The 21,256-nt window shown below is 37.2% G+C and overlaps 1 protein-coding gene across 2 annotated transcripts in view; it reads right to left on the reverse strand.

The window, feature by feature from the left end:
- Sec31 (COPII coat complex component secretory 31) overlaps positions 1–21,256 on the reverse strand; it is a 267,687-nt gene that overhangs the window by 111,945 nt on the left and 134,486 nt on the right. For both annotated transcript variants that reach the window (XM_090378035.1, XM_090378034.1), the window contains exons 12-13: positions 11,386–11,460; positions 2,622–2,711 (exon numbers count right to left, since the gene is read on the reverse strand). In XM_090378035.1, coding sequence (XP_090234161.1) covers positions 2,622–2,711; positions 11,386–11,460 — 165 coding nt within the window. The remainder of the gene's footprint in view (positions 1–2,621; positions 2,712–11,385; positions 11,461–21,256) is intronic.

Genomic DNA, 21,256 nt, shown 5'->3' on the forward strand with positions numbered 1-21,256 from the left:
TATTTCATTATAAAAAGGTGTACAGTATCTTTGTGGTGATCTATAATTGATGTTTATTTATTTTTTTTTTTTTATGAAAACCCCAAACACGAAAGGTATCAAAACCTATAGTACTTAGTACCATTCATGGGTTGAAGGAGAAGTATGGGGGGGATGCCGGAAACTTTTCTCTAGAGACTAAACATGGGTTTCACCACTTCAAGCCTCCAATAAGCAAAGTGGTGGTATTTCACCGGTTGATGAAAGTCATCTACTTAATACCTCTATGTAAAGAATAAAATTATATATATAATTTGTATTATGAAATGTAATTTTTATAATTATATTATTGTAATAAATATCATATAACATATATATTTTTTAATAGTATATAAATATAAATATAAAAAAAATATATACAGGGTGTCTCAAAAATATTGGTACCAACGTTTAGGGGAGGTAGGTAACATCTAAAGGAATGTGAATCGCATAGGAACACATAACCGGAAACGTCACCGTAAGTCGGTAAACGGCATTGTTCATCAGTTCGCGAGAGGGAAAATTTCTGGTTTACTCATTCAAGCAGTAGTCGCCGCACGAAGAGCATGCATCGATATACGAACTGTGAACTGGCAGACATGCACCTAGTGTATGGATTAGCAGAGGGCAATGGACGAGTCGCTTAACGAATTTATGGAAAACACTTCCCAGACAGACATGTACCGGACCACCTTTTGCTTGCATCAAAATTTGTGCGATTATGGATCATTTAGAGGTAACAGGAGTAGTGCGGGCAGACCACGTTCAACGCGAACTCCCGCCATGGAAAAAACTGTGTTGAATGCCGTCCAGAATGATCCTACTACCAGCAAGCGTGACATTGCCTCTGCCTTAGGAGTGTCTCGTTGCAGTGTACAGCGTGTCTGGCACGATGATTCCTTACACCCCTTTCATCTCCAAATGGGTTCAGTTACTGCTCCCCCAAGATCATCCTGCACGTGTGGCTTTTGTGCAGTGGTTTCTCCAAGAAAGTGTTCAAGACTTGAATTTTCCAGCCTATGTTTTATTCACGGATGAGGCTTATTTCACTCGGGAAGGCTTATTCAATCAGCACAATGCTCGTGTGTGAGCTCACGACAACCCACACGGTGTGCGTCCCCATGCAACAACATCGCTTCGCAATAAATGTGTGGGCAGGTATGGTTGGTGACTGCTTAGTCGGCCCGTACCTGTTACCATTCCGCATGAACTCCGCTAAATATCGGATCTTTTTTGAACAAGTTCTACCAGGGTTATTTGACGACGTTCCAGCAAATGTGAGACGCAACATTTGGTTTCAACATGACGGGGCACCTGCCCATTATGGAAGGTGTGTTCGTGACCATTTGAACAGGCGCTTTGGGCATCGATGGATTGGCCGTGGTGAACCTGTTGCCTGGCCCCCACGCTCACCTGATTTATCGAGCTTTGATTTCTTTCTGTAGGGAGCCCTCAAATCTATCGTGTATGAATCACCTGTGGAGACGGAAATGGATCTCGTGGCAAGACTCTGCGTTGCTGCTACTGTTAAAGAAACTCCAGGTGTGATGCATGCATCGCATCTCATGGTGGAACCTTCGAGCATCTGTTGTAACATCATGAAATGCATCCATCTCATACTCCATTGTTAATATTATGTCAAATAAATGTTTGCCACTAATTACTGTCCTGTGTCATTTCTGCTTCTTGTGCCTCTGCTACTACTTTCCCTGTGACGTTTCCAGTTATGGGTTCCTATGCGATTCGCATTCCTTTAGATGTTATCTATCTCCCCTAAACGTTTGTACCAATATTTTTGAGAGAGAGAGAGAGAGAGAGAGAGAGAGAGAGAATCGGATCTAACAAGCAGAAATTGAGCAGGGATGACACAAAATAAAATAAATTACTAAGGGGTGCCGTTATTAAAAAAAGGTTGGAAACCACTGGTCTAGACTATGTATAAGTATAGTGCGAAAGCATCAATAATACATAACCAAATCTGAATTAACGGAATGTTAGCAAAACGGCATCGTTTTAAGTTATATCTCATATTGTGAATACCTTTCACAATGAGTTGCCATTATATTGCGCTACATCAAAAGATGGATACCACCAACCAAACGGTACCTTTTCAGGGCTATTTGGCCCTTCTTCGGTGGGTGGGTAGGTACCCGAGTGATGCAATGATGGCAAAACAGTTATGAAGTATTATTATACTTAAAACGATGCTGTTTTGCTAACATTCTGTTAATTCAGATTTGGTTATGTATTATTGATGCTTTCGCACTATACTTATACATAGTCTTAATCTGTATAAATAATGAAAACATTTTTATGCAAATTAATCATGGCATCTAAGTGCAGAATATAAGTGTTCACAGACAATTTTGAATAAAATATGTGCACATATAAAATTACATATGTCCACCATATAAAATTCTCAGTGTGATGCAAAGGCCATACATATTTCTTTTTCTTTCAAAATGGCATTACATTATATAATAATGTACAAAATAAGATGCGCTTTAAACAAAGAAAAATATTTGGCAGGGAGAGATTATTTCAGAAGGCATTTTATGGTGCTTCAACTACAAAGATAATAATTTGAAATAATTTGACCTTACCACAGTACTTAATGAAGACACTTTTGAGACAAGATCTTCTGTATCATTTGCAGGCTCTCCCAACTTCACTTGTTTTAATACAGTTGCTACCTATAAATTGTTAAAGAGGCATCAAAATTTATTTTCACTACAAATGGAAGAAAATGTCCAGCATTACATCTATTCAGCAAAACAAAAACATATACTCGAAAACCTGCTTTGCATGGGATGTTAAACTTCAACAGAACAATCGCTTAACGCTAATATTTTACAGTTACATTTCATACTACTTTAGGAACAAAATTTTTAAAAATGTAAGGCGAATAATATTCACACCAGCCTTTAAAGTATCAAAACTGATAATTCAACTCTGTTGGATTATTAGTTTGATACTCATTCACAGTTCACGACAACCTACCCATGCAGAGTTCTCAGAATTATTGTAATAATAGAATAATTTACAGTACACGCTGGTTTTCAAATTGAATTTTGATTCTAATAAATGAAAATCGACAAATATTATCCAGAGGCTATAAAAATAAAGATATAAAGCACAAATTTACACTTTATTACCAAAGGTTTATTACCAATTGAAAGATACGTAAATATCGGAATATTCTTCCGATTTTTCTGTTGCGAACAAAATAAAAATAAATTTATACTTACATGCATAGCTTAATTAATATACATATTAATTAAACATAACACTTTGTAATATGATTATAATTTTTTTATAATTTAAAATAGTCGCTTATTTTAGATTGCTTTACATTATCACTACACAAAGTCTATTTATAGATTTTTCAATATTGTATAAGTCTATATTCACGATCACTTGCACCAGTTTCTTCTAATGCTCTCCTCAGGATGGCTATAGCTTCACGAGTTTGCCGTTTTGTAACTGGAATTCATTCATCTTCATTTTCCTCCTCCTCGACAAAATTATCAGTAACAGACTGGGCAATTTCTTCATCTGTTAAAGCTGTAGTAACTTGTAGATCACCATCTATGTCCACCCAATCATTAAACTCCAGTTCGTCCATGTCTTTAGGCTTTTCAATGTGATCAGTATTGTGACTTAGCTGCCCATCATGAATAATTAATCCACATTTTTTGAAACAGTTACTAATGCAGGTTTTGGAAACTTCATTCCAGGCATTCATTGTCACATGAAGTGCATCTAGAACAGTTATCTGCTTTGCGATATCGAATGATGTTTCCAAACCATCTATAGACTGGATGATTCTTCGCCTCATATCCAATCTATAAAAGGTCTTAAATCAGTGATGTGGTATTTGAAGGTAGAAAACTAATTCAATGTTTTTGAAAGTCAACTTTGGATGAGCTGGGCAGCTGTCCAAAACCAATGCAATTTTTTTGTTTTTCTTATCCAATTTCAAATCCCATTTACGAAGATAATCTTCAAATAAAGAAGCTGTCATCCAAGCATGGTATTATTGGCATATCCAACAGGCAGCTGTTTTACTCCTTTAAAACATCTAGGCGATTTACTCTTGCCAATAACTAATGGCTTCATCTTGATTGTTCCCACCATGTTGCATGTTAAAAGAACTGTAATCCTGTCCTTGATCTTCTTTCCTGCAGACACAGAGGAATTTTTAAAAATCATGCAGTGGTCTGGGGTAGCCCTGTAGTACAACCCTCTTTCATCTGTATTAAAAATGTCTTCAGGATTATAAGTGCTTAACACAGTTTGTAAAGAGGTTTTCAACCAGGTGTCAGCTGCAGAACTATCGGAATCCTGTTTTTCTCCGTGAAGTTTTTTGTAAACAATATCATGCTTCTCCTTCCATTTTGTCAGCCATCTGTCCGTCGCCTTAAACTCTTTGTGTAGTTTTTCAGCAAAATTATTAGCTTTTTGAAGAAGAATGCTACGATTGATTGGCGCATTAAACGAATTGGCCTATTTGAACCAAACAAACAGAGCTTCATCTATTGTTTGGCATTTCCCTTCACGCTTCCTTTTTCTGGTTTCACTAATCACGTTAGTGTTTAATGTATGATGTGATTTTAACAATTTTGATAAAGATAACTGAGGTGCTCCTAATTTTACTGCTGCTTCCCTTTGAGATATATTGCCTAAGTTTAATTTATTTTAAGTTTCTATAATTCAAAACTTATCTTTTACACTCAAATTCACCCTCTTTCTGTTCACTGACATTTTTTTTTTTTTTTTTCCGGTAGTAAAATTTAAAACACAGTAAAAAAGATAAGCGTCAATCAACAACAAAGCACACAGCACACACAAATTGGAACTAACACAACAGATGCAAGTGAAACGAAGTTTAGATATAGAAATGAAGAGCAGATTTCAGCGAAGGGGAAACACATTTCACCATAATGGGAAAACACAGAATTCCAGCTATCGGTATTATTGCAAATGAATAAGATGGGGTTTACTACCCGTTTATTGCACTAACAGAAGGCCAAATAACAAAAAAGCCCAATAAACTGGAAACTGCAAATTGTTTTTATTGTTTTATGGTTGTGACCTCTATAAATGTGCTTTAGAAAAATACCACAGAGGTGTTCAAAATTGATTCTTATAACCGAAAATGTGATTCTAGTAAACAATGAAAGTATAGTGCATTTTATTGATTCGGATCGGTTCTTTGAAATGTGTTTCTATTGAGTGGCTGATTCTAATAACCAGTGATCACTATAACCGGTGCTTACTGTGTTTTATTATTACAGTAGTACTCCTGGGAAAACTGGTTTATGGTGCTTATTTGAATTAATTTAATGCCATTAGCATATACGCAACATTTAGTAAAAGGTAAATGACAAATCACTTTTCTATGCAATAAAAGAACATTTTTAATGACCATCTTGAACTAATAACTACTTCCAACCTTTGATGACACCAAACCAAAGTCTAACTAAAGGATCTCACTAGAATAGTCAATATGAATAATTTGTCAAGTATCAACGTTTTCTCATCTCTCCACAGATATATGCTTAAGAAAGGCAACATGTGCTATGGAATATGTTAATATAAGAGGACCAGTACGAACGTAATGCTCCCTAATTTTTTGTTTTCAAATGTGGTGCTGTAGATCATTTTGCATGTCGCTGAGTGCTGCAGTGATCAGTTTCGTGAGTACAGCATATGGATAGTTCAAAATGCTGGATGTTACAGACAAAGAGGGGTGATTGAATTTCTTACCAAGGAAGAAGTGATGCCTATGACGGCATCACTTTTAAAGAGGGCGCTGACTTTCTTTAAAAATTACAGCTGTGAATTACAGGCTCCGAAAAAAGCTATAAGTGTTTGCCATTTTATTTACCTAACTGTTATTTTATATTGAACTTTATAAGTAGCCATATAGTTTTAGATACGCTGGTTATTTTTCATTTAGATAAGCGTTTTTGTAGATTACTATTTAATATACGTAAAACCATTGTTTCGTTCGAATCTTGCAGCCGTTGTTTTTGTATAGAGTGGTAGGGAATTCAAATTTTTAATTGTGGTAACTAGGTAGTTCTAACATAAAATTATATAGTGTAATTCGCATCCCTGCATTTAGTATTCTATTAGATAGCGTAGGTATTGCCAATTAATTAATTAAATTTATTGATCTTATTAATTTAAAATATCATGCCCCAGACTAGAGCAGAAAAGCAACGGGCACAAAGTGGCAGGAGTGCTATGACTCAGGGGAGAACTGAGGGGGCAATTCTCCAATGCATCACAGCCTAAAAAAATGTGCAACTTGTGAAATGTTTGCCGAACTCTCTGGAACGGAACATGATCTACCAAGGAGGATGTCTTTGTGTGTGCCAGGTGCAGAGAGTGTCTAGAAATTAGGCGTCAGCTCAGCGTTCTGATGGGTCTATGAGAGCTTGAGGTGTAGGTAGATGCCCTCAAAGAAATTAATATGAGGGGCCTATCAAGCTCTCAGCTGCCCAACTCAACGCCAGAGCTCATTCCTGGGCATCAGGCAACACAGCGGCAACCTCCAAGGCAGAATGTGCTGGTCTCACAGGAGTTAGTTATCATCAGTGACTATTGTCAGGGAGACGGGGAATATATTGTATGTCTGCCAGGGGCAAAAGTTGATGACGTTATAAAGCATATATCATCTTTTTAAGGGCACAAAGGGTGATATTGTTGTACATGTTGGCACCAATGACATTAAGAGTAGGAGATCTGCAGATTTACTTAAGGGGTTCTCTTACCAAGAAAGGCTTAAGTTCTGCAAATTGCAGAGGCTGGAGACTAGACACCTGCGAGGTGATCTGATTAAGGCCTAGAATGGATAAAGGCCTACACTGAATTCCGATGGGATTCTTCTGCTTGCTCAGATTACGAACCTGAGCAGGCATAAATTCAAATTGAGAAAAGACAGTTGTAGAACGGATGTGTGTAAATTTGCCTTTAGCAGGTGGTTAATTGCTGGAACAAACTCCCATGTGTCGTTGTGGAAGTTGATAGCTTAAATAAATTCAAGGAAGAACTGGATTAACTTTTAGAGGGAATGGTTGCGTGAAATTATTATTTTTTATTTTTTGGCTGATGCTACATGAGCTTATACGCTTGCTTTCTTGCATTACATGCCTCTATTACTACTACAATGCCAAAGAAACAGGACTTTTTTATAATTTGACACCTGACAATACATTTAAATTCAAAGTGGGAAAATGTGTTGGTGGAAAAAAATCAAAAAAGGCTTGTTTGACGGTGCTGGTATTTGCAAATATGATCGGAACTGATAAATTCATTTGAATTAAATTCAAATAAAATTTCAATTGTAGACAAAGAAAACAACTAACCATTATCTAGATGGTTACTACGTAACAACGTTGTAGGTTTTAATACAGATAACATCGACGACAACTTGTTAACGCTGTCTTCCTACAGTGACATTGTAGATGCTATGCACAACAAAGACGATGATTGTGATGATATAATGACAACTGAAAGTGAATCAAAATCAGTGTCCACAAGATCAAGGTGCAATGGACACAGTTAATTTTTTGAAGGAACAGAAGCAAGTAATGAGACTTAACGCGTTGAGAGTTTTTAAGGGGAAACTTAAAAAGTATGAAAGTGAAATCTTTAAAACAAACATCAATTTTAAGATTCATAAATAAAGACTAATTGAAATTATGTTGAGAGAAAAAATAGATAATGATAACCCAGTTTAATGTAATAATAAAATATATAATAATAAGTAACAGGCAGTAGCTTTCAAGACTAACGAGTCTTTTTTTCAACTGAATTCAAATACAAATAGAATGGATAAGTGCAAGCTGAGTGAGGCACATTATTCATTTGCTATTGTTGTTGCACGGACGTGCGCTGTTTTACTCCACTCATCATATAGCATTAAAACGGTTGTCTCTAGGATGGGGTGTAGACGCATGCCTTTGGATTGTTTAATATGTTAAGTGACTCTAGCCATAGATGGTGGCAAAAGTGTTGTGAGTGGTCTACTATTTCAAAGTCACATTTGAGATCAAAATCGTGGTTGGTGGCCCAAAAATGTTCCGCGACTGTGGACTGGTCAGTTTCGGCAAGCCAGATTGCTCTGTCATGTTCCATAAGGCGATCTCGGAGATGTCTTGATGTTTCACCTATGTAGCAGCTGTCACAGTCTCTACAGGTGATGCGATATACTACATTGCTGCGTAAGAGAGGTGTGACAGCGGTCTTCACACTGGAGACAAGTGAACGTAGGTTCCTGCAGGCATTTGATGTTGTAATTTCTAAGAATCTTCGAGATCCGTCCTGACACGCCTGGATAATAGGGAATGTAGACGGACGGTATACCGTCTTGGTTCGGTGGTCTTGGGTGGAATGTGAGTTCTTGTGCCTGTAATAGGCACCTGCTTAGCACATGCGATGGATAACCACATTTGGTTAGGTCCGCCTTCACATGGGAGATCTCGTTACGCCTAATTGCATCAGTGCTGGAATGGCTCCAAGCCCTGGAGAATAGGGTGTGGGCAGTGCTATTGAGATGACTTGGTGCGTGGCCGGATCTGTAGTTAGTGAATTGTCTGCACCACATAGGTTTGCGGTATACCGAAGTCTCTAGATGTGGGCCTACGCGATGCACTAAGCCATCCGGGAACGGGAGCGCATCGTTGACCTCTAACTCTATAGTAAACTGGATGAAATTAGATAGGGAGTTGAGGTATTCCAGTAGTGCTGTTTCAGAGCCATGTGGTATTACAGTAAAAATATCGTCAACATATCTGCACCATGTTGTAATAGGTGAAGGTGGGTTTGGGTGTATCTGCTCCTCCAGATCTTCCAGGGTGATATTGGCTACTACGGAACTAACAGGGGCACCCATAGCAGTGCCATGCACCTGCTGGTAGACTGAATCCTCAAAAGTGAAGATGCTACTTGATAAGCATAGGTTGAGGGCGGTACAGATGTCATCAGTGGATAGTGATGTCCTGGATTGGAGGCTTAAGTCGTTCTCGAGGAGCCTTCTGGAGCAGTGCACGGCCTGTTGGACGGGAATTGAAGTGAATAAAGAAATCACATCAAATGATGCCATGACGGTGTTGTCAGGGATTGAAAGGTCCTTAATGAGGTGGATGAATTCACTGCTATTTTATACGTGTGAGGTGTTTCCTACAAGAGGTGAGAGGAGGCACGCGATATGCTTGGACAGTTCATACGTTGGGGCACTGCAGCACGACACTATTGGTCTGAGGGGAATACCCAGTTTGTGGATCTTTGGCAATCCATACGGTAGTTGGCAGCCAGTAGCACGTAGAAGACGCTGAGTTGTAGTCGAGATCTTATCTTTAAACCATGTGTGGACAAGTTTATTGACATATGTCTCTAGACGTTTCAAGACCTTAATGGGTGGATCATCTAGCATTAAAATGGTTGTCTCTAGGATGGGGTGTAGACGTATGCCTTTGTGGCATACGTCTACACCACATTCTAGAGACAACCGTTTTAATGCTAGATGATCAGCGGAGTAAAACAGCGCACATCCATGCAACAACAATAGCAAATGAATAACGTGCCTCACTCAGCTCATTGCACTTATATGTTGTATTTGTACTTGAATTCAGTTGAAAAAAAAAAAAAAAGACTCTTTAGTCTTGAAAGCTACTGCCTGTTACTTATTATATATTTTATTATTACATTAAACTGGGTTATCATTATACGTATCTATTTTTTCTCTCAACCATGGACCCCAGTGCACCAGGCCAATTCGTAACTGAAATTGTTTATTATTAAATAGTACTGTTTTTAATTACAGACAAATAAATTGTTTAATATTAAGTGTATTGTAGTTTATACAAGAATATTAATAAAAATAAAATGTAGTATATACTTATTATTTTTTTCTATCTAATATTTCTTTTGTTTTTTTGAATATCTTTTTATCAAGTTATTGAGTTTTTAAAAAAATAGGAGGTAGATTTAACACATCACTGATATAAAGTGTTCATTGTTTGATGGCCCCAGGGGTTTCCCATCTCCACTATTGTTGATATAGTGAGTAACGGTTATAACTAGGAAAATTTGTCAGCCCCTTGATGCTTGTTATAGCCAAGTTCGACTGCATTTCAACAAACAAACAAACAAACAACCAACAAAAAATAGCATACCAGTGTGCACATGTTTCCACTTACAATTCAGCTTGGTATACTGTCAGCAGAATTCTACAGTTTATAATAGACTGCAATATTTTTATGTTTCATAAAATTGAAAAATTTATAATTTAGTAATAGAATTCGAAATATGTTCTTTGACAAATTTATTTTGCACTGCAAAAAAAATACAAAATATAGAAATAATACAATATATATACAGATTAAATGATTATTATACAATAGGGCATAGCTTCAACACCTGTACACAGCAATGAGCAAATTAGGTTTGCTACTGGGTGTATCTAACTCATATTGTGAAGTGCCTTGCCACGTTACCATGGTATTGCACTAAACTAAACTAAACAAAAACCACTGCATTAGTGGAGAAGAGTATGTCAACAGTAATATCCTTCTCCATTTGAAGTTGGAGGTTTTCATTTAGAATAGTGCAATACCAAGGCAAAGCACCTCCACAAGATGAGATCAATGCAATAAGCAGCAAACCTAGTTTGTTCACTGCTACTTGCAGAATGAGTTTTTTTAGCTCTTGCAACTTGAAGGTTTTGCCTGAATTTACAAACACAAAATTAAGAAATTATTATTTGCTTCCTTGATACGTTTGCAAACATTTAGAGCATAACATTTTTGCATAATCTAAACATAAGAATATGAAGTGTGACTGGCAATCAAATTGTGCTTTCCTTGTTTTTCCCCTACAAAAATAACACTTTTCTTTAGACTGGTGATGGCACTTCAAGCACTTCTTTGGCACTTTGTTCTGCTGCTTCCTGTAGTTTCCTCTCACTTAATGCAGAGTTGTCATCATCCATTGCCATTTCACCTCTGCATCAACAAGGTCCAATGCTAATAAACTCAAAAAGGGTTTTCTTAATATTTTATTATATTCATTGTAATTGTTGAAAATAAGCACTATTTGCATATTTATGGCTGAGATATTTAGCAATGAATAAAATATCACCATTGGCCATCACCAGGCAACATCATATGTTGTGCACGATTCGTCAAGAATGACCACCCCATCTTTAGTAGAAACTGTGAATGTTTAATACTAATTATATAAATAAATTTTTAGCATTTTATCAATATCTTTCTAAAAACATTCCACTAAAATTAAGTAACAATTTATACTACAGCAATTAATCACAAATTAAAACAAACCTTGGTTAATACAGACCTTGGTTAATACAGATTGTGGATCATAGCCTAATAAAGAAAGCATCTTACTTCTGGGTGAAGAATCAAAGGTAGCCTAATGAGAGAAAAAAAAAAGTTGGTTATGCCTTTTAAGGCATATTTTTTCATGCCTCTTAAGGAATATTTTTTCACAAGTTATGATGCTAATAAAATTTAACTGAAATAAAAATAAGAACCTTAAGTAAAATAGATTTATACTTGTACATAACTTTTAATGTGTATAAATTAAAATATGATACAAAAAACATTATATCTTGGTTACTTATATTAGATCTGCATTTTGCTTTCAAAATTGCAAAGGATTAGGAAATTTATAATTAACTGACCTAGATTTCTACATTTTTCATAATAGTCAATTTTAATTTCAACTTCTACCACAGCTAAATACAATAAATATTAAAACCACCAAGTGACCAAATAGGAAAGACCATGTTTAGGAAAATATTAATAAGGATATACTATCAATCGTCTTTCATAAACTCATATCACAAAAAAATTACAAGGAGTCAGACATTTCGCTTTCATTTTTAAACATTGTAACCCGATCAAACTCTGTTAAGAGGATCGTAGGTCACTTAAACTCGGCCTTTTTTGTCATCACTCTCCAAGCAAAAAAGGTTATGATTCTAATCACTCCTTCCAAACTACATAAGATAAGGAAAAATCTATTTAAAAAAAAAAAGAAAAAAAGTTGGGTAACCTGTCCATTGCTTGTTAATAATGTATTATTATTAACAAGACATGGAAAATACAAACAGTTTGAAAACTACATGAATTTCTGTATTCAACTTCCAGAGCTGGGCTTAAGCTCACTATACAGACCACAACTTCCACCACAGCTAAATACAATAAATATTAAAACCACTAAGTTAATAAATTTGAGAATCCATGTTTAGGAAAATATTATATTCTATCCATTGTCTTTCATAAACTCACATCAGAAAAGAATTGCAAGGAATCAGACATTTCGCTTTCAGTTTTAAACATTGTAACCTGATCAAACTCTGTTAAGAGGATCGTAGGTCACTTAAACTCGGCCTTTTTTGTCATCACTCTCCAAGCTAAAAAGGTTATGATTCTAATCACTCCTTCCAAACTACATAAGATAAGAAAAAATCTATTTAAAAAAAAAAAAAATTTGGGTAGCCTGTCCAATAATAATGTATTATTATTAACAAGCCATGGAAAATACAAACAGTTTGAAAACTACATGAATTTCTGTATTCAACTTCCAGAGCTGGGCTTAAGCTCACTACACAGACCACCAACTTCCACCACAGCTAAATACACAATAAATATTAAAACCACTAAGTTACCAAATTTGAGAGTCCATGTTTAGGAAAATATTATGATATTCTATCCATTGTCTTTCATAAACTCATATCAGAAAAGAATTGCAAGGAATCAGACATTTCGCTTTCAGTTTTAAACATTGTAACCTGATCAAACTCTGTTAAGAGGATTGTAGGTCACTTAAACTTGGCCTTTTTTGTCATCACTCTCCAAGTTTGATCAAGTACGGCAAATATGTAGTATGTATTATATATTTAATCTTATTTTAACTATTAAATTACGTTCTCTGTCGGGTCAACGATGATTAATATATGCTTACATTTATATTTTACTTATATTTCTTACATTTGATTTATATTTGGCCTATATTGGTTTATATTTAAATTACTTAGCATATATTGATCATTACAGAAAGAGAGAACCTCTTATCATTTTTTGCCTTCAGTCTGGGTGGTTGGCCCCAGTTGAAGTCATCTAGATTGTCGGTAAAAAGCGATATATATTTTTTTTTTTTGCTTTTTCTTAAGTCCCTGATAGTATTATTATTTGATTGATTTACTTTTTCTATTATCCTTAATATTTTATATATATATATATATATATATATATATATATATATATATATGTATATATATATCAGAAAAGGGAGAGCAAAAGTAGGACATAAACAGTAGCCGAAAAACCCTTAATATTTAATTATTTATTTATTTTATTATAATTTAACTTTTGTCATTATTTAAATATAATTCAATGGTAGTAATGGGTTGATATGCTAATTAAGCAGTGCCTGTCCCGCCATCTATTTTCCTTTTTCTTCTATATAAGCTGGTTCAGCTTAAATTATGTCAGTGGTGTGGCTCTGCTTTAGAGTGCTGTCTGTTCTATAATTTATTGTTCGCTGCATAAGGACCACCACCGTGCAAATCCTCTGCATTGGTGGATCGATCGGGGGAGGAAGGGTGGTTTGGTTCTTCGATCTTTTCGCCTTTGTGAAAATTTGCATAGCGATTGAAATGCAGCGATTCCATGACCATTATTGGCCTCGTGGTCCTCTGTCGATATGGGGCATAATGGTCAGTCTATTATTTTGATTTTATTATCTTTCAGTAGTTCCTTTTAGTAGTCCCATCAACATCAAGAATGCTGATGGGACCTTCGTGCGATCACCGTCAGAATGCCTGCAACGGTGGAGTGAATTCTTCAAAGCATTGTATAATCACGACCCACCTCAGGGACCGTCAGAAGCCGCACTATCGATCGATCCCCCTGAAGTCTCCATGGTCGATGCTGAGCCTACAGTAGAAGAAGTGAAAGCAGCCATACAATCCCTAAAGAATGGCAGGGCACCAGGAGTGGACCAAGTCACCACAGAAGCGATCAAAGCCGGGGGAGATGTACTGCTTCGCCGACTACACTCACTCCTCAAAACCATCTGGTGCACTGAACAAATTCCGCTAACATGGAGGAAAGCCATTATCGTACCGATCCACAAGAAAGGTGATAAATGGGATTGCAAGAACTACCGTGGCATCAGCCTCCTTTCCATCATCGGAAAGGTCTTTATGAAGATCATCCAGTCAAGGCTGCAAAAACATCACGAGCAAACCAGTCGAGAAGAACAGGCTGGATTCAGACCCAGGCGAGGATGCTGTGATCAAATCTTTGCCATCCGTCAGCTGATGGAGGAGAGGATCCGGTGTGGACAGCGAACCGTCATTGTTTTCATTGACTTTAAGTCTGCTTTCGACTGTGTCCATCAGCCTGCCTTATGGAAACTACTAGAGGTCGAACATGTACCTCGAAAAGTCACACTCCTCCAAACTGCATACAATGGTTTAACCAGCCAGGTGCGCATCCAGAACGATTTATCTGAGGAATTTACCATCCAAACTGGAGTCCGCCAAGGGGATGTAGCCTCCCCATTGCTTTTCAACATCGTGGTCGACGCCATTATGAGGCAAGCATTCAGAAACAGACGGGGCATACAATATGACAAGGATCACTATGTGACTGACCTGATGTTTGCCGATGATAGTGCTATCTTTGCTGATAACGACTCTGAAGCCACGGACATCCTCTACGACACTGCCTGCATTGCCCGGCCATACGGTTTGAAGATCAATGCTGATAAGACAAAGGCCCTGAAAACAGATGGGTCGCAAGCCACCATCGATCTCGAAGGCATCCAGATCGAGCAAGTGCAGGACTTTAAATACCTTGGGTCGCTGGTCCAGGAGAAGAAAGTTGCATCCACCATGGAAATCCACAGCAGAATTGGACAGGCGGCCACTGCGTTCGCCTCGCTCAAATAGTGTCTGTGGAAGAGGACCAACATTTCCTCAAAGACTAAAATCCGACTCTTCCGGACTTTGATCCTGCCCATTCTCCTTTACGGATCAGAAACATGGATTTGTCTCAAGCTAGATTTAAACAAACTTGAGGTATTTCAAATGCGATGCCTGCGGCAGATTTTGGGCATCTCACTTCGTGACCGCATCACTAATGATACCATCCGCACCAAATGCCAACAGCAACCAACCATTGCCGACCAAATCCAGAAGCGAAGGCTTAGATGGTTTGGCTACGTAGGTAGAATGGGCACGAACAGAATACCATCCACACTCCTTTGGAGATAACGACCCACCCAATGGAGCATCCAACGGACCGCGCCTAGGAAAACATGGGCCAAGCAAGTGGGAAATGACTCGAAGAGGACCTTAACCAGGCCGGGACTGACACCATGGATCGTAAAGTATGGAAGAACATCACAGAGCAAGTCCGAAACCCTGCGGCACCTACAGCAGCATACTGGTTGCGTGGCCAACCGCCTCCCCCAGCTGCCAGCTAAGGACCAAGAAGAAGAAGAAGTTCCTTTAACCCTTTTTGGTGATATTTCACATCTTTCAGAACTGGTACTTTTCTGGGGGGGGGGGGGGGGGTACCGCTAAATTATTATGTAATTGGCATTATTTTAAATCGGTTTTATTAATTGGATTTAAAGTGCGAAATTATATAAGGGTTTTTCGGCTACTGTTTATGTCTTACTTTTGATCTCCCTTTTCCGTTTGTTCGTTTTATTTTGGGTTATTTTTATGTTAATTTTCGCTCTACAGTTTTTGCCATACTACTGGCTTATGTTTTATTTTATTCTAAAATATTGGATATATTTTGGCTTCATATGGAGGATTTGCATGTTGCTGCCTCTAATGAAAGCTCAATATTTAATTATTTATTTTATTATAATTTAACTTTTGTCATTATTTAAATATATATATATATATATATATATATATATATATATAGCAGTAATATATAACAGTTGAGAAGCAAAATAAGTAGAAAACAGAAAAATTTATTTAGTGTACACACACACACACACACACACACACACGGTGTCTCAAAAATACACAGCATAACTTCAAGAATGAATTCCTCATATGTAGACAATAAAAATATTTCATATCAACATAGTTCTGGAAATGCTTGGTTCCCGAATTATTAACCGGAATGCCTTATCTCAAGCATGCGATTTCCTTCATCACAAAGTACCGACAGAATCTGGTGGTTTTCCATTCCGACCATGTACTCAAATCAGGAGCAAGCGGATATGCACTTTATGTACGGTTTGGCAGATGGCAATGCTCTGGAGGCTTGTCATTTGTACCACGAAAGGTTCCCAGGACAAAGATGTCCAGAAAGGAAAATTTTTGAAGGTATCCATCACCGCCTTTGTGAACATGGGACCTTGACACTTCGTGCTTCTGACAGAGGACGACCAAGATCCACGACTCCTGAAGTAGAGGAGGACATTTTGGATGTTGTGCATGCCACTCCTGGAATCGGCATACGCAGAATAGCAATGCAACTACTGGCTGTTCAACTATTTGGAGAGTGTTGCGAGAACCTACCAACTGTATGCTTACCATCTGCAATGGGTACAGGCCTTGTCACCAGCAGATTACCCTGTGCAAGTAATGTTCTGCCAGTGGTTCTTGCAGCAGTGTGGTACAACTCCTCACTTTCTTGCCTTAGTGATATTCACAGATGAAGCACAGTTCACAGGAGACTGAATCCAAAACCTTCACAATCAGCATATATGGGCTGAGGAAAACCCACATGCAATTCTTCCATCACATCACCAACAGGGGTTCAGCCTCAACATCTAGGTGGTTCTTGCAGCAGTGTGGTACAACTCCTCACTTTCTTGCCTTTGTGATATTCACAGATGAAGCATAGTTCACACGAGATGGAATCCAAAACTTTCACAATCAGCAGTTCAGCCTCAACACATCTGGGCGGGTGTTTTTGGTGATAAATTATTTGGGCCCCATGTACTTCCAAACAAACTCACAGGGCAGGCATACAGAAACTTTCTGGAAAACAACATGCCTGGTTTCTTGGACAACGCGCCACTGATCATTCGTCAACAGGCACACTTCATGGTGCACACTTCAAGCACCATCGTGCATTCAGGTAATTGCAGGCTAGGTGGCTGAAGCCACCTAGCCTGCAATTACCTGAATCGAAGGTTTCCTGGTCGGTGGATAGGTAGAGGTGGACCAACTGCCCGGCCTCCACGCTCACTTGATTTAAACCCACTAGATTTCTTCTTGTGGGGCCATTTAAAGTCATTGGTGTATTCGACTCCGGTAGCTGATGTGGAAACTTTTCGCAATCGAATTGTGGCAGGTTGTGAGACAATACAAAACATGCCAAAAATTTGGCATCATCTTCACAAATCCACGAGATGTCGATGTGAGGCCTGTATTCAGGCAGAAGGTGGACATTTTGAACAATTACTATAAGGTGATGTGAACAGTTAAGTGCCATAGACAAACCTTCAAAACTCGGAAACCAAGCATTTCCAGAACTATGTTGTTATAAAATATTTTTACTGTCTACATATGAGGAACTCATTCCTGAAGTTATGCCTTGTATTTTTGAGACACTCTGTGTGTGTGTGTGTGTGTGTGTGTGTGTGTGTGTGTGTGTGTGTGTGTGTGTGTGTGTGTGTGTGTGTGTGTGCAAATGGATTAGATAAGTGCTGACCTGACAGGTTAGCTACATAAAATTAAATGAAAATATATAAATGGTACTTAATTCTGTAGGTCCTAATATTTTAACTACACCATCAACGGCTGGCAGTCAAAACCAAAGGAAACACAGCAATAAGCAAGCCTCTGTTATGATGTATACATGGCAGACACGACAAAGACAAAAAGAAAAAGAAATAAAAACTAAAACCAAAAAAATACTATAATACTACAATAAATAAGTAAAATGCAAAATAAACTAAAATTATTCCAGTTAGAGAAAAAATTAATGAATAGCCTACCTGAATTTTAACAAAGAAAGCAAAATATCAGGACAAAAGCAAATAGTCAAGGATATGACAACTTACTGACGAACTGAGTGAAGCAAACATAACAGGGTTGTAATGAAGACCAAAGAAGTAAGCCGACAGTTCCCAGCGAATTTATAACAACTAAAGTAACCCCGAGCATAGGGAGGAAGAAGGTGTGAATTAGTCAAAGTGAACCGTACACGTGTGACGGGGGAGTAGGCAATTAAACAAACAAGGCAAATGGGAGAAAACTAGACAAACAAATGGCCAGTGCTATGTCCAGGGAGGTACTTTAGGGTACGGGTTATGCAATCCCGGACTGCCCGAGCACCATTACATTCCTCTTCTTCCAATTACATTTTGCTGTTCTTATATCTCACAAGTGATTAGGCTGGCTGAAAGCAATATTCGAGATACTATTTTTCTGCTATCACTTATTTTTTCTTCTAAGACAAAGTTTAGAGTCTTTCAACACTACTTTGTTTGTCTAGTTTTCTCCCCTTTGCTGGCCCATTTGCCTCATTTGTTTAATTGCCCACTCACCTGTCACACATGTACAGTTCACTTTAACCATTTCCCACCTTTTTTCACACGCCCAGCATTTGAGCGTGCAACACATAACTGATACCCTTCCCCCACCCAACTGCATTTCCACATCTATTTCAGGGTATGGCATAAGATATTCCATTCTGTTGGCTTTCTTGTTATCTCTGTTATAACTGAGACGGTACAAAGAAAAATCTCAAGGAGCATTGGTTTCTTTGGGACCAAGCTAAGACCCCTCTGTAAACTTACTGATCCAAACAAATATATACTTTTATTTTCTTAGGTGTACTCTTTTCAGCCTGACCCTGGTGGTGCTCTACTTCAAGTCCTGTATGCAAACAAGTACCATCATGGAACTGATATCACTTTTTAATTATTTATTTTCTTTTGTAGCTAAACTTTTTTTTTTTTTTTTTTTTGTTGTCTGCAAACATTTTTCATACTACGTGTAACAACCATTTTTAGCAGTTAACCTGTTCTGCATTCAGGTAGCACTTCTGTAATTCATTTTCATCTGATTAGGGAAGTGCCAATTACTTGAAGTAATGCACTACTAAAGTAACTTGTTATGATATTGCAGATAAATTCATGAAAGATTATGCCATTTACATAAAAAAAAAAATCTTTCTTCTTTTCCTTTCTAACACAGCACCTGAATTGAAAGCCTGGAACAAAAAGGGGCATGTAGTATATACAGCTTTCATTGTCGGAAGGTAAGAATGCATGGTGATATATTAGTGGTGATAAGAATAGTCAAAATGAAACCTTTCCAAACAAATAGGTGTAAGAACCAGGAGAAAACGATGCATAAATGCTTTTTTTGTGACTGGTTAAAAATCCTACCTTATTTCGGACAGTATAATACTATTATTAACAGTGGCACTCATGCTTAAGATAACATTTGTAAAAAATGTGCTTATAATATAAAACTACAATTTTAGGCTACATTTGTTCATATAAATTAGTATTCAGTTTATTGGCAGGCAGTAAATGTTAATTACTAATCATAAACTAAACTAAGAGCTTAATCTAACTACTATCTAGCAATTAAATAATCAAATTACAGAGAGTGACATTTCTAGTTATAATCTGGAATCCTCTCATTAGGTAAAATGAAGGACATTAACTAAAAATACATAATATTTTTACTTAATAAAAATATGAAGGTGCAAATAAAGTAAAGCGGAAAATGCGTAAAGTTCAACTAACAAGCAAAAATAAAGCCTTTCTGCCATAACTGCCTTATCTGGGAATAGAGAAACTACAAGACATCTGGAAACATGAAAGAGATTCTCCTAAAGTCAATGTCTGATGTGCCCTGGGAAAAACACCATAATTAGTCCTTTCTATTTTGAAGAAAGGGTGGTTAATGTTGATAGTTATCTTGCAATGCCATAGGATTTTTGTATTACTGAACTAAGATGACTAAGAATTGAAGCCAATTCAGTTTTTCAGCAAAATGGAGCACCTTGGCACTTTGCTTGGAACATTCGATAAATTTTAAACAGTTTTCCTAAATGGATGGATCAGCAGAGTTGGGCCAATTGCTTGCCCAATTTGTTCCCATTGGATTTTTTTTTTTTTACTATGGGGGCATGTTAAAAGTGTGGTTTACTCCTGAAAAGCTGACTCTTTAAATGATCATCATACCAGGATCACAAAATAATGCAATTAATGCTGACAGTGAAAAAATGAAGAATGTGTTTTATGGAATTGGAAAATTGTACTAAAATTATGTATCAGTAATGTGGAGATTATGTTGAATAAAATACCTTTTACAGGTTGTTTTTATCTTGTACAGAAATCTAAGTTATTGCAGTTTTAAAGTGCACAAGGACTTTATGGATGCTCTGTATTAATCTTAAGCTGGAAGTCAGACAGTATTCCGCTTCCCAGTTTTAAGCATTGTAACCTGATCGAACTCTATTAAGAGGATCTAGATTACTTAAACTCGGCCTTTTGTCATCACTCTCCAAGCTTAAAGAATATGATTTTAATCTCATTCAAAACTGCATAGGATAAGGATAAATCTATGAGAGGGGGGGAACCCACTACAAAAAAAATTTGCTTGTAAACATATTAACAAACACTGGAAAAGACAAACTGTGTGAAAATTATGCATTTCTGTATTCAATTTTGGTCTTTTAGGGTCCTTTGGTCCCTCCATTGACTGTAGCTGAAAGTCAGCTCCGGAGCGTGTGCAAAAACTAAACATAGAAATGACATCATTATCCAGATCAAAGTCAGCTGCCAACTTCTTTTAAATAATGGCATCACCTAAAGGCAAATCTGACATATTGCTGCGACAGCTTCCTTGAAATTATTAGTCTTCATTAGAAAACAGATGGTCTCAACTTGTGAATGTATGCTGACTAATGAATAAGGTACAGAATGTAAGCAGCAAAGTCCTGTGGAAGAAAAACAGACAAATTGAAAATTGTGATCTTTTTAAGTAATTGGCATCACCAAGGGTCTAATTTGCCATTTGTTTAAAATTTGAGATGCAACAGTGACAGCTGTTCTGAGGCTACTGGTTTCTCAGATTACAGATGATCCAATTTGGCAAATTGCTGACAAGTGATATATCAAATCTAAGTGAACAGCAAAGCAGTATATGAAAGAAAAATTTCCAAATTAGATGTATAAAAAAGGTTACACATACCTTTAA

Source organism: Mastigoproctus giganteus, chromosome 7, assembly GCF_048544385.1.
Source record: "Mastigoproctus giganteus isolate SK-2022 chromosome 7, ASM4854438v1, whole genome shotgun sequence".
NCBI lineage: Eukaryota > Metazoa > Arthropoda > Arachnida > Uropygi > Thelyphonidae > Mastigoproctus > Mastigoproctus giganteus.